At 42.3% G+C, this 13215-nt stretch overlaps 1 protein-coding gene across 2 annotated transcripts in view; it reads left to right on the top strand.

Moving 5' to 3' along the window:
* Positions 1–13215, top strand: part of CHN2 (chimerin 2) — a 204407-nt gene that overhangs the window by 180331 nt on the left and 10861 nt on the right. For both annotated transcript variants that reach the window (XM_045008140.1, XM_045008141.1), the window contains 2 exons: positions 676–849; positions 2802–2879. In XM_045008140.1, the coding sequence (XP_044864075.1) occupies positions 676–849; positions 2802–2879 (252 nt within the window). The remainder of the gene's footprint in view (positions 1–675; positions 850–2801; positions 2880–13215) is intronic.

Genomic DNA, 13215 nt, shown 5'->3' with positions numbered 1-13215 from the left:
ATTTATTTTTTTTAGTGACAATTTGATTTTGTTTGATTGACATTTTATGGAACATAATATTGAGATGTGTTTCAAGTAGTTCAGAGAGTTGTTTAAAATTTTAGTAGTTCAGCCAGTAATCAATATGCAAAAGGTATATTTGCCTTACCAGTGATAATTTCAGGAATGTTCAGGAGCCCTGAATGATTATAGCATAAGGACTTGATTAATAACAAGCACACTTTTGCTTTGCTCCTCTACATACACTATCAGTGAGAAGCAGAACTGGAAATGCTTTACAGTAGAAAGCAAACTTCTGTGAAAAGTACATTGGAGTGCAGTCCTTGTCCCTGACCCTGTTTTTTTCCTAACACGCTTTGGGTCTGATGCAAGATAGTCATCTTCTGATCCCTTCTCACTAACTTTTTTCAGGCATCCTCCAACCTCTTCCCTTTTCAGAATCTCAGCATTGCAGTGACCCTCTCTTCTAGGTGTTGTATGTCACCAAGTCTTATCAATGTTATTGAGTGAGTCAGCCACAGGAGTCACTAGAGAGCCATGTGAAGAGTTTTTGTGTTTGTTTTGGGTTTGTCTGAGGGCTGAGGGTTTTCCTGTTTGTTTGTATAGGCTCATGAAACCATTACTTAGCAAAACCTATCAATGGATGCGTTAATTCTGGCAAAACTTTATTCACAGACTGTGGGTTGAACGTACACAAACAGTGTTCCAAATATGTGCCCAATGACTGTCAACCAGACCTAAAGAGGATCAAGAGAGTCTACTGCTGTGACCTCACTACACTAGTGAAGGCCCACAACGCACAGAGACCCATGGTTGTGGATATATGCATTCGAGAAATAGAAGCGAGAGGTTTGCATGATTTTCTTTGTTTGACTAGAGTGGAATGTCACTAGGTCTATAATATTACATGAATTGTGATCAAGGAGTAGCAGATACACACAAAAATTAAATAAACTTTGAATTACATATTAAGTTTGGAGAAAAAGTAGGCCCAAGTAAATGGAAGAGTGGACAGGAGTAGTTTTTTTAGTAAAAATTCTACTGTTTTGCATTGGCTAGTAAAGTCCAGCTCTGTCATTTCTGAATGCAAATTATTTAAATTGCGTATTTAAAAATATATTAGATATCTCTTCTAGAATGCAAACTATTCATGTCATACTTTTTAAAAGGGCAAACTTTAAACTCATTTATGTGTCTTTTCACTTGGTTCATTTACTTTTGACAGATGTATGGACAATATTTTCATTTCAAAGCAATCAGAGTTTAATTCCGTGCAAGTTATGAATAGTTTTAATTTTAAACTATTTCAGAACATCATGTGCGAGAGAATACAAAAGAAAGGAAATGGCTCATACAAAACATGAAAGAGGAGTGCAACATTTTGTGCCTTGTGGCAAGTCTCTCTTCTAGTGAAATTCACATTACATTCTGTTTCTGACTGATGAATGACATAGCCAAGCAACATGTCACAGCCAAAAAGCCAGCTTGTGATTTGTCTTTTACTGCACTGACATGCATTCCACATTTACAAATTACAATAACACCAAGTGTAAAATGATTACAAGCTAATGATCATGTATGTGTTATTGGTGGCTTGCATGTGAGTTGTGCCACCTGATAAGCCACGTTTCCCCTGTTAGTCATGTTCTGCATGAGATCCCATAATGCTGAATTTTTGACATGATAGTAATCTGCATGGCAACACACTGCTGCCAGACATGGGTATTTCAAAGCAGTGTAGGGGATTTAGCCACACATCTTCCATTAAAATTAATAGAAGATCTGCAGCTAAATCCTCTGTACTGCTCTGCAAATCTCAGCCAGGATTACTGCAAGAACAAGTGGAGAGAGAGGATGGGTTTGAAAGAGAACAGTTTTACTGAAACATAAGTATCTATAATGATAGCAAAGGACACATTAGAAAGCTATATTGCATTTGATATAGAAATATTCTCTCTTTTACAAATGTCAATTAACACTAAATTGGTTGTCCTCTTTCATAATCAGTATCTTAACAGCTGTAAGAACTTTAAAAATCCCTCCTGCTGGGATATTGGTTTTGGTCATGATATAGGCTCAGTAGCTAAGAAAGGCTAGTGTCTATTTGTTGGGTGATCATATGGGCATGGTCACAATAAGGAACCAGTGAGTTAAAACAAATAACAGCCATGGAAGCCACTTCGACTAGTTGTATCTGCTGTCTTGGACCACCCTTCTTTCCTGTAGGGATGGAAACAGTGCAAGAAGATTTGTGGAGGATAGCAGCAAACAGATCTCCAGTCAGGCAAAGAACAGTGGGAGGGATGTGGTGTGTGAAAGAACAGTGCATGCTGCACATACCAGTTAAGATTGACAGCAAAATCAGAGAGCAAAAAGGGTCACAGGAAGGTAAAGTTAATTGCTGGCATCGCTATAGGTCATTAAGAACACAGATATAGGGAAGGCAGAATTTAAAGCTATAGTAATTACAGACCGAAAAAAAGGAGACCAAATAAGAAGTGATGACACCATGAGCAGCCAGTATAGGCAAATTGCAGTATTTTGTAGCTGATATTGTGTATTCCCTACCAAACTAATAAAATCAGAAAATGTAACCAACTTCTAGTCTTTAAAAATTACCTTAATTCTTCTTTAAAATAGTCAGAAGTTTAACATTAAAATTATTGCTCTTGTCACATTTCATATATGGGATTATTAACATAACATAAAATAACTGTGACTAGATTTGACGAGATTGAATATTTGCTGATATATATCTGTTGATAGCAGAAATAAAGCTAAATCAGATGTTTACCTTGCAGGTTTAAAGTCAGAGGGCCTTTACAGAGTCTCGGGGTTCACTGAACACATTGAAGATGTCAAAATGGCCTTTGATCGAGGTACGGTGTGTTTTAATATTAGATGGGTTTTCAGCTGACCTTTTGGTTTAAAGAGACACTGTTCTTATTGATATCTGGGTGCTCAAATACCATGGTGAGGAAACTGGTCTATAAGCAGAAGCCCAAAATGCTATCTATCTTTTTTCTGATGTTATTATTTTTTACCAATTTCTGTAGCACTTTTCACATGAATAAAATCATATTTCATTGTTGGAATAAAGTAGATAAACACACAACAAGTAAATGAGGCTAGGGAGGTGAAAGGTGCAGATGATAGTGGGCTAGAGCCTTTCACCTCTAGGTTTCCACTTCAGACAGGGACATTCCTGAATGTCTGGAAAGCATCTAGTACATTGTGGATGCTACAATAATAAATAGTAATAAACAGTAATGATCTTTGTCCAGGAAGGTAGACTGCAGTTGTCATTGTGCTGAATGTTATACTCAGTGCTAAAATAGTCAAAGTGCAGTCGTCTTAATAGGCAAGTGGATTTACATCATATATGGGAATTCACAACAAAGGTCCAAAAAAACTGCAAAATCTTTAGCTAATTTTATATAAAGAATGTTTACTTAAAAACCCACAGGATTCTGCAAACCACATAGGCCCTACCACTTAGCTAACAGCACTGTCTGTATGTATGTGTCATAGGGAGACAAGGTGGGTGAAGTAATATCTTTTTTTGGACCAACTTCTGTCGGTGAGAGAGACAAGCTTTTGAGCTTACACAGAGCTCTTCTTCAGGTCTTCAGCTCTGTGTAAGCTCGAAAGCTTGTCTCTCTCACCAGTAGAATTGGTCTAATGAAAGATATTACCTCACCCACCTTGTGCCTCTAATATCTTGGGACCTACAACAATGCTGCATGCAACGTTTGCATGCTTCCCTGGGTACTTGTTTGTGTACTGAATTGCACATGTATCCCATACCTGTGCTGAGTGTTCACATATGCTGAATGGGGAACAGGTACACGCTGTGCACAGGGCATACCTGTGTTCACGCTGCCTCTTTTTTGTCCGCCACGGTAGTGCTATCGTTTATGGGGCAGTAACCCAGAGTCCTGTGCATCACAGGAGACACTCTGGGAACCGCCTTGCTACGTGTTGCTGGTACTGTACTCCGCCTTCACACATTTGGCAATGGCAGCTCCCTCTCGCTTCTACCAAACTGTGTTGGAGACATGGAGCACAAGTATAACGATGTGGTTCTGCTCTTCCTCACTGGACAAATGTTCCTGCGGTGCAGTACTGGATACTGGACAGAATCAACCCACATAAATTTGAGTCAGCAAAGACAGCTTACTGAGTCAGGGGGGATGAAATCCAGTAGGATCCCAAGAAACAGGTGTGTTGAATGCTGGGAGTGCAATGGTATGCCCATGGGAGGGCCACCGCTTCTGGTCCTGGAGAACTGTCATGGCGTGGTGGGATCACGTTGTTTTGGAAAGCTGGGCTGATTATTAGTGGCTGCAGCACTTCAGAGTGAGGAAGCAGACCTTCATGGAATTGTACAAGAAGCTTGCACTAACTCTCCAATGCCAAATCATTTGATTTTGGAAACCCATACCCCAGTGCAAAAGTGGGTGGGTATCACCCTTTGGAAGCTGGTAACACCTGACAGCTACAGGTCAGTTGCAGACCAATTCAGGGTTGGGAAGTCAGCTGTTGAGGCAGTGGTTGTACAGGTTTGCCAGGGTATCAACACTGTGATCTACCCAGGAGTGGTTGCCAGAGCCAAAATCCCTGAAATGGTAGGGGGGCTTTCAGAGGGTGAGGTTGCCAAATTGTGCAGGGGCATCAGTGGAACACATATCCCAGTACTTTGCCCACCCAAAGGGGCCAGTGACTACATGAACCACAAAGGTCACTATTCACTGGTTCTCCAAAGCTTAGTGGACTACAAGGGTCAGTTCATGAACGCGAATGCTGGGTACATAGGAAAGATCCATGACACCAATGTGCTTAGATGGTCAGGGCTGTACCACAGAGGAGAAGAAAGGACTTTATTCCCCTGAAACTATGTGATTCTATATGGTATTTCTGTGCTGACTTTTATTCTGGGGACCCCACAAACTCACTCCTACCTATGGCTCATGGAACGTCAACGTGACATCACCAACCCCAGAAAAAGGAAGTAGCTGCAGGATAGTGGTGGTGGTGGCATGCACCTTTGGGTGCCTGAAAGCCCCTTGGTGATGCTTGCAGACCTGTCCGGCTATCTTTGTGGCCGGCACATTTTGGATTATTGTGGCATGTTGTGCCTTGCACAATGTATGTGAGGCTAAGGGGGAATACTTCCGCAGCAAGTGGGCACAGGACAGATCTGTTGTTCAAAGCCTCTACAGGCAGCCAGATCCTTCCCCTGTGTGCATAGCTCCTGGTTCCCGACGAGCCAGGGAAATGCTGAGTGCTCGTACGTCATGGAACACTGGGGAGCCAGAAGACTCTGCCAAGGGATGTTAATGTGACCCTCTGGTGCAGCTGGAAAAGCTCAACAGACCATTGCCATATACTTACATTGTGAGATACCTCAGTGGGTTTCAGTCCCCTGCAGTTGATGTTACTGTACTAACTGAAAGCAGACAACTGAGGAACAGCCCTCAAGGTTAATACCGTAGCCCGTGGTTTTGTGAGGCGAGCTTTAATGCAATTTAAAGCCATCATTGAGCAATGTGTTTGTTATATGTTAACTGCTGTGTTTGGGGTTGCTGTATGGGATGCACTTAAGCATTGTTAATGTTGTTTTTAAAAAGTTCTGCAATATTTAGGGAGGGAATTCACACATTCCTTGCACAAAAAATATTTCCCTATCAGCTGTTATGCATGAGTACTCCCATGATTTCTAGTGGTAACTATTTGGTGTGGTGAGGGGTCTTAAATGCACTGCTCAATGTCCTATATTTTCACTGTTAATTTATTTTTGTTTCTTTTGTCTGTATTATCAATTAAGTTGTTAACAAAGCCATAAAGACATCTCAGGTGACTCCTCTTCTGTTTTTTATTCTGGCGCTTTTGGACAGCGACAGTTGTTTCACAGTTTACTTCACTGTAATGAACTCTGGGTGTTTTGTTTCTTTGTTCAACATTAGGAAATTCATGGCTGGTAGGGGCCAGGGGTGTAGGAGGGACAGAATTCATTGCATTGCTTTGGCCCCACACTTGTAGAAATCACAGTCAAGTGCTGTGAATCCTGCAGACTCCTCCCTAACGTGTGGAAAACTTGTTGATCATACTCAGAAAGCCAGGTGCACACACAAGTGATGTGAACAGTAATTTTTATGGACAAACATACATCAGACATAGAGCTAAAACAGTTCGTAACAAGATCAAATACACAACAACAACAGGTCAGATTCCTTCAAAGGTGGTCAAACATTAATGTCTTTGAATATGTCTCCTCGCCCTTCCCCTCCTCCTGACAAGGGAGGAATGGCTTCAAAATATTGGAGGGTGGGGGTGGAGGGGGACAAATGGGGATGTCTTCAGTGTGGGATTTGGGGACTGTACACAAGCTGGTCTACCGGAACTGGATCAGGCTCATGTTCCCCTCCTGAATGCTCTGGGGGGTTCCCCTCCTAAGGGGTTTCAGGTGCCTGCAAAGGATGTTATGCCAGGCATCGAGCATGTTCCTTCCTGTCAGGGGTGGTGGTGGGATTCACTGTCTCAGCAGCAGCCTGGCAGGCCACTGGAGGAGGACTAGGAGAAGGAGGGGCTGCTGTTTGTTCATGCAGAGGAGCAGGTGCTACAGAAGCATGCCGCCAGCGATTGGACTATGGGTTTTCTGAGTGCATGATCCTGTTCCCTCTGCACGTACTCTCATTGCCTGTGCAACTCTCCATTTTCAGGAAAGCCTTAACTATGCCTAAGAGCCCAATCCTTCCTTGCTCTAAGAAACTTGAACTGCTCCTGACTTCCATCTATGCCAATGAACAGGTCTTTCTCTGCAATCTCTGTGGTGCCACTCCTGCCTTTCCACTGGAATGGCTTCTTTGTTGGCATCGGAATGTCCTGCCAAGTCAAAGACAAGGGTAACATTATATTGCATTTTTCCTTGGAAAGTAACTATATCTCCCCATATATCATGCAATTGTGCTATGAAAGCCACAACACTGATACATTTTAGAATCCTGGGAATGCAGCTGTTACAACCTCCTTCCTTCAGACTACTTTTGCAGCCCATTAGGAAGGAGCTGAGATTTAAAAAAATGGTAAGATGCCTGCAGTACTGCTGTTAAAGTGTTATAATGTTTACAGTGCATGGATGGACCACTTGAGGTGGTTTTTGGTTCCTTCAAGGGTAATGTTACCAAGGCCTGGTCTACACTAAGGGGGGGGGTCGAACTAGGGTACGCAAGTTCAGCTACGCGAATAGCGTAGCTGAACTCAAAGTACCCTAGTTCAACTGACTTACCCGTCCAGACGCGGCGGGGTCGAACTCCGCGGCTCCAAGGTCGACTCCGCCACCGCCGTTCGCGGTGGTGGAGTTCCGGAGTCGACCGGAGCGCGCGGGGAGTTCGAACTATCGCGTCTTGATTAGACACGATAGTTCGAACTCCAAGAAGTCAAACTCACCGCGTCGACCCGGACGGTGAGTATAGACCTACCCCAAGTCACCTTTTTGTTCTTTAAAGGCTGGCCGTCACTTGGAGAACATAGCAATTTTTAAAAGAATGGAATGGAAAAAAGTAGTGGCTTTCCAGTCCTGTGGAGGACACCTGGCCACCTATGCCAGAGAGGTTTCTGATAATGGTGACCCATCTAAATATTACTGAGTGGTGGGATTTAGTGGGCTACAAAGTTGGACCAAGCACATTTGCCCTGCTATTAAACATGAAGAACCATCTTGAATTTCTGCTACACCAAAAATTTGCTGAATTATGCTTACAGGACTGGATGTCAATTCAAGAGAAAATGGACTGTATTCTATGCTAGCAGATGGAGTTACCATGGAAGAGGAACAGAGAACCACAGAAAACATCCACCCACCCCTTAATCCCCCCTGCGTCGCAAGAAAGTCCAGCCCCTGTGTCTAGTGAACAGCATTGAAAGGGACAGAGAAACAGACAGTGACTCCAGAAGTGTATTTTCTTCCCTAAATTTTTGGATTAACACCACAAGTCAGTCATCTCTCTGCTGCTAAGGAGTCTGGCATTTGTGCAACCACTGGAGTGGATGCTTCCCCCACCCTTGCTTCTCCTGGTTTCTGCAGAGCAGCTCAGCATGGGGAGAGGCTAGACACCAGGGACTGGGAATGGTACAAAGCATTTGAAGTGGTCACAGGGAGAATGGACTGCTCTGATGTTCCTCAGACAACCAAACAGTTCCCTTTGTCTTCCCAGACGTACACAAGGCCTGCACACAAGGAACTAAGCACCCCCATCCCCCTTCCATTTGGCTCCGATTCATAAGAGGAAGGAAAGATGGGATATGGGGTGGGAGAGGAATGATGTTGGGTCATTGTACAACCATACATGTCATTAAACTGTTCTTTCCCCATTTGGGGCCTTTTAGCATTAAGCCTCCCTCTTCTCTTCCCCTATTTTGAGCAGCACAGGGACTATTGCTGCCAGTGATGGCTAAGAAATGCTCAGATACAAGGGCACAGGGACTGCTTGTTAATAACCTGTTATGGCTTCTGCTAAATGCTTTATAGTGGTTCATGGGATTTCGATAAAATCATTGGTTTAAAACTGTGCGCTGATCCGGGACCATGTTGGGAGTAGGGGGGTTGGGCTGAGGCATGTGTCACCAGAGCAAGAGGGGATATTATCAGAAAGGGTGGGGGTCTGTTGTAAAACGTACCAATGTCAGATTCTGGGGTCCTCAGGCTTCTTGGTAGAGGGGCTTCTTCAACCAGGACTGCCCGGTAGAGGTGCAGAATCACATGCTCCTCTTCCTCTGTCTCTCTTGGGGCTTCCTCTGGGAATTCCTCTGAGATCTCCGCTACCTCCTCACCCTGCCCATCATCAGTCCCATCTGACGATGAGGCCAGCAGGATTGAGGAGGGGCTCACGAGTCCATTCAGGCTCTGTACTTGCAATCCTGGAGAGCTCCCAGTCCAGCTCATCGTAGCATGGGTATGTGCTAGGTCCACTCCTGGAGCAATTGCTGGAGTCCTTCACCCTCCAGTACAAGAGCCTGGTGTGCTTCGTGTGCACCCAGCACTAGGATGGAATCCAGTGAATGCCAGCCATCTCCAGCCTCTGTTAAATCTCCTGGTACAGGTGAGTGTTCCTGCCAGCTGGTGAAGGCGTGAAAGACAGTCTGCTCCGAGCACGCGATGAGCCCCCAGGGGTGCTCCAGAGACCAGGCAGTTGCTGTCAAACCACGAACACCTGTACTGATCAATCGATTTTAGCAGAAAACTGTTCTGTGGGAGTCAGGATAGGTTGCTACTATTGCTGGCAAGTGGCTTTCAGGGACCTTTATACTTTCCATTAAGGGTCATGCAGCAAAATGATCAGTGCACTGTGGGAATGACCCTGGAGTACTATTGCTACTCATGCCCTGGTATACGGCCCTTGCCCCTGTCTACGCTACACTGTAGAACAAGTGCAGGGTCATGCCACAGCGGAGGTGCTTACATACCCACACCCCTCATGCGTGCTAGCTGTCATGCACTAGACTGTCCATCAGGAATGTGCCTCAGGGTTTCAGATGTGGACAATAGGGGGGTTATGGCACAAAAACACACATGTATCTGTGTTCAGTCTCAAGTGTAGATGCCCCTACATACACACACAAAATGCAGCTTTCCTTGTATACCTAGCACCTTACCATATTTGTGAGAGGATATTTCCTCTCTTTCCTTGTGTATGATATATCATCCTAATCCTCTCCCATCTATGGTATTTCCCTCCTGCTTTGTTTCTTCAAATATTATTTTTGCATTTTATACTGTTTTTCTTTTAAAAAACAAACATTTAAAATGGTGTAGATCACATTATCTTAGAAATACTTTGTATCTGAAGTTTTCCTTGTTTGGCAGAAAATTCCTGTAACGGCTACACTAGCTAAGGAAAACTAACCACAAAAGGAGGGATTCTGAAGTGATCATGCTCAAAGTATAACTTACAGACATTAAGAGGATGGCTTATTGTTTCTGTGTTGGATGCTGGCATCTTTTCTGCTGCCACTGTTCCCACACATACAAATCTTGTTGCTCTGTGTGAGCTGTGTCTCCACATCATGACTGTAGCAGCCTGTATGGAACTTGTAGGGAGAAGCACAAGTTGCAGGAGGGAAGAGTTTGGAGGAGGCACCAGGAAGTCAGTCTGTGTGCACATGGCTAGAATGTTAGCTGCAGTTGCAGCATCTCTGTAAATATTTCTCTTAAAAAACACTGTTAGTTTACACACATGGAATCAGTTCATTTAATTACCCTGAACACAGTACTAACAATGATCTAAGAGGAAACAATTTTACTAAAACTTTTAAGACACACATCATCTTCGTCAGGCTATAGGAAATGAAATGCAATAGAATGTTATAGAAAATCTTGATTAACACTATGTGTCAAACTCTGCCATAGAATAGCAGAGTTCCTGTTGACTTAAACTGGACTTGCAAAGGTACAATGAAGGCAGAATTTTACCCCCAGTGCCATAGGATTCTTAAAGGGACAGTGTCTTGTTCCTACAGAAGCATTACAACATAAATCAGAAAGGAAACTGAAACTTAGAAGTTAAAGTCACTGGCAGAGAATGTTATCTCTGGATATATTATCTCAGGTTGGTAAATGCTGATGAAGCTGGGATATTAAACAGGAGATATGCCTAGTTCTTACATACAGTAAGTTCCTTTATACAGCCAAATGGTGTAAATGGGCCTTAGTGTAAATGAGAATTAGGCTTATTGAGGTTGTGACAATCTTCTGTTTCAGCGATTTTTAACTAGAATAAGAGGAATAATAAGGATTTATTTAATCTAATGAATGCGGATGCTGTAGAGCAACAGTCGTTCTCTGTACTGCTGTGGACCTGCTGCATTCTGATGGCATAGAAAATACTCATTGTGCAATTTGTCCACAAAGATGCCATTGTAGTAAATGCATTTTTGGCCTTTTATTTGTTATTGTTTCTTTGATTGGCTGGCACAACACATATTTGTTATAGTATTATGCTGTTAAATGTTACTTGGACCATTCAAAAGCATCCTGACTTTTATTGACATTCGTGTAAACTGTGTGCAAGTGTCTTTGTTTTACTGGATTTGGAGTTTGACAGTTTTTTTCAAAGGATCAAATCCTAAAGTCTTTAACTTAGGCAAATCTCACGACACTTGATTTAGCACAATAAGACCATTGGGCAAGGACCTTTGAAGGAAAATGCAGTTTTAGTGTAAGTGTAATTCAACACTGAATGTGCATAGTTTAGATTTGTGGAAGGTAATACCAGTTCTGATCTCTTTCCCTATAAATTATTATTTATAGCCCGTCTAAAATGTGCTGTGCCCTTTATACAACAAAGAAAAGACATGGTCCTTGACTTGAAGAGTCCAAATTTAGACATAACAGGAGGTTTGGGAAAAGCAAGGAACAAGGGAAAGAAGAGTTGTTGGATGGGAAAAAAGCACAGAAAAACTTAAGTTGTGCTATATTATTGTGTGCTAAATGAATTAAATTTTTACAGATTAGTACACAAAAACTTTTGGTATTGACATAACAGCTGCTATATGGCAATTTATCTGATTGCACAGCTGTGGACAATTTTGGTAATGCAGGAAGAAAAAGGTATTGTAAAATGAATTAGGTTCCTTTAAGTTAATAGCACTAATGCTCTGCTGTTTTACATTTTGTCCTTGACTCCACTTGCTATGAGTTAACACTTCTTCCTTAATGGCTTTGAACGTTGCTAAAAATTTTAAATACAAATCCAGCCATCCTGGGAAAATAGAAAATAAGTGTAGCTTGCCAGAGTTGCTTTAATGGTGGGAGGGAACGGACCATCAATAGGTATCCATTAGAGAAGATTTTAAATTTGTGACTTTTCATACAACAGAAATCTATTTTTATTCCCTTATACTTTCAAAAATTTTCTTGAGTTGCATTTTTATAGACTTATGTTTATTTTTGAAGTGCCACAGTCTTTTGAAACAACTCATTTTGTGATTCATGGGCTAAAATGCTTTTGTGATCTTCAAGCAAAGATAGAAATAAGATGTATGTTTGTGTGGCATTTGATGCAGCTAGAATGCCAGTTTAAGGATGCTTGCTATACTACACTGTAAAAACATTGACTAAATAGCACTTCTAGTTAGTATACTAGTGACCTTGCTGTTAAATAAAGACAAGTAATGGATGCAACATTCAGATTTGCCATATCTGTTTGATGCAGCTGCTGACTTCTTGAAAACATCTGTTTTCAGTGTAGCATTTTTAGCATTCAGCGTACAGCAATTAAATAGAGCTGTCCAAACAATGTTTTATAATACTAATGCTACTGTGCCAAGTATGTGTGGATAAACAAGACATTGGGGCAGAGTAACCATTCTGTTAGGGGTATGGATGCTGTGTTAAATTAAATACTGATGTATGTGTTCAGACTACTCAGCTATATCAAAAAAGGCTGTTTATTTTAAACACTAAGCATATAATCTCCTCTTGATGAGTACATGTAGCTGCTGTTAGTGCTAATGAGAGTTATGTGCATGCATTAGACAGAAGAACAGATTCCTTCAAGATTAATGCCATAGGTTTGTACAGAACGTCTAGAATCAACACAAGCTGTTTTCTCTTGCAGTGAAAAAATAAACAGAAGCATGTTTACAGTACATTCCCTCTTAAGAAAGATTGTCGCCAGCACCTTAGGAGCAGTACACACACACACATTATCTATTTTAGGTACTTATATGGCCCCCATTACCCTAGTATCCCAGCTCCTCACTATGTTTCATGTATTTATCCTCACAACACCCCTATGAGGCAGGGAAGTACTACTGTCATGGGGTACTGAAACATGGAGAAAATAAGTGTCTTGCCCAAAGTCATACAGTGAGTCTGGGTGGAGCAGGGAATTAAACCTGGACCTCCCAAGTTCCAGGCTGCCACCCTAACCACTGGACTATCCTTCCTCTCTCTTGTGGATGGCCATACTGGGTATGGCATATTCACCTTTCACTGGGGCTGGTTGAAAAAGGCAAAGAGGAGAGCAAGCGTGTCACTTTCAGGTGCAGGGCAGAGAGAGAATGCCATGAGTCCTGAGCAGTTCTCAAAGTGAAGAAAAATGTGGACATTGTGGTACTGAAACTAAGGGTGGAGAGAGAAAGCTATACACACATATCAGCAGTTGCATTATTCATCCTGAATTTTTTGCACTCAGCATGAGAAATCCTACGTGT

Source organism: Mauremys mutica, chromosome 2, assembly GCF_020497125.1.
Source record: "Mauremys mutica isolate MM-2020 ecotype Southern chromosome 2, ASM2049712v1, whole genome shotgun sequence".
Taxonomy (NCBI): domain Eukaryota; kingdom Metazoa; phylum Chordata; order Testudines; family Geoemydidae; genus Mauremys; species Mauremys mutica.
The sequence above is the reverse complement of the archived record's forward strand: the minus strand, read 5'-3'. Positions and strand labels throughout refer to the sequence as shown.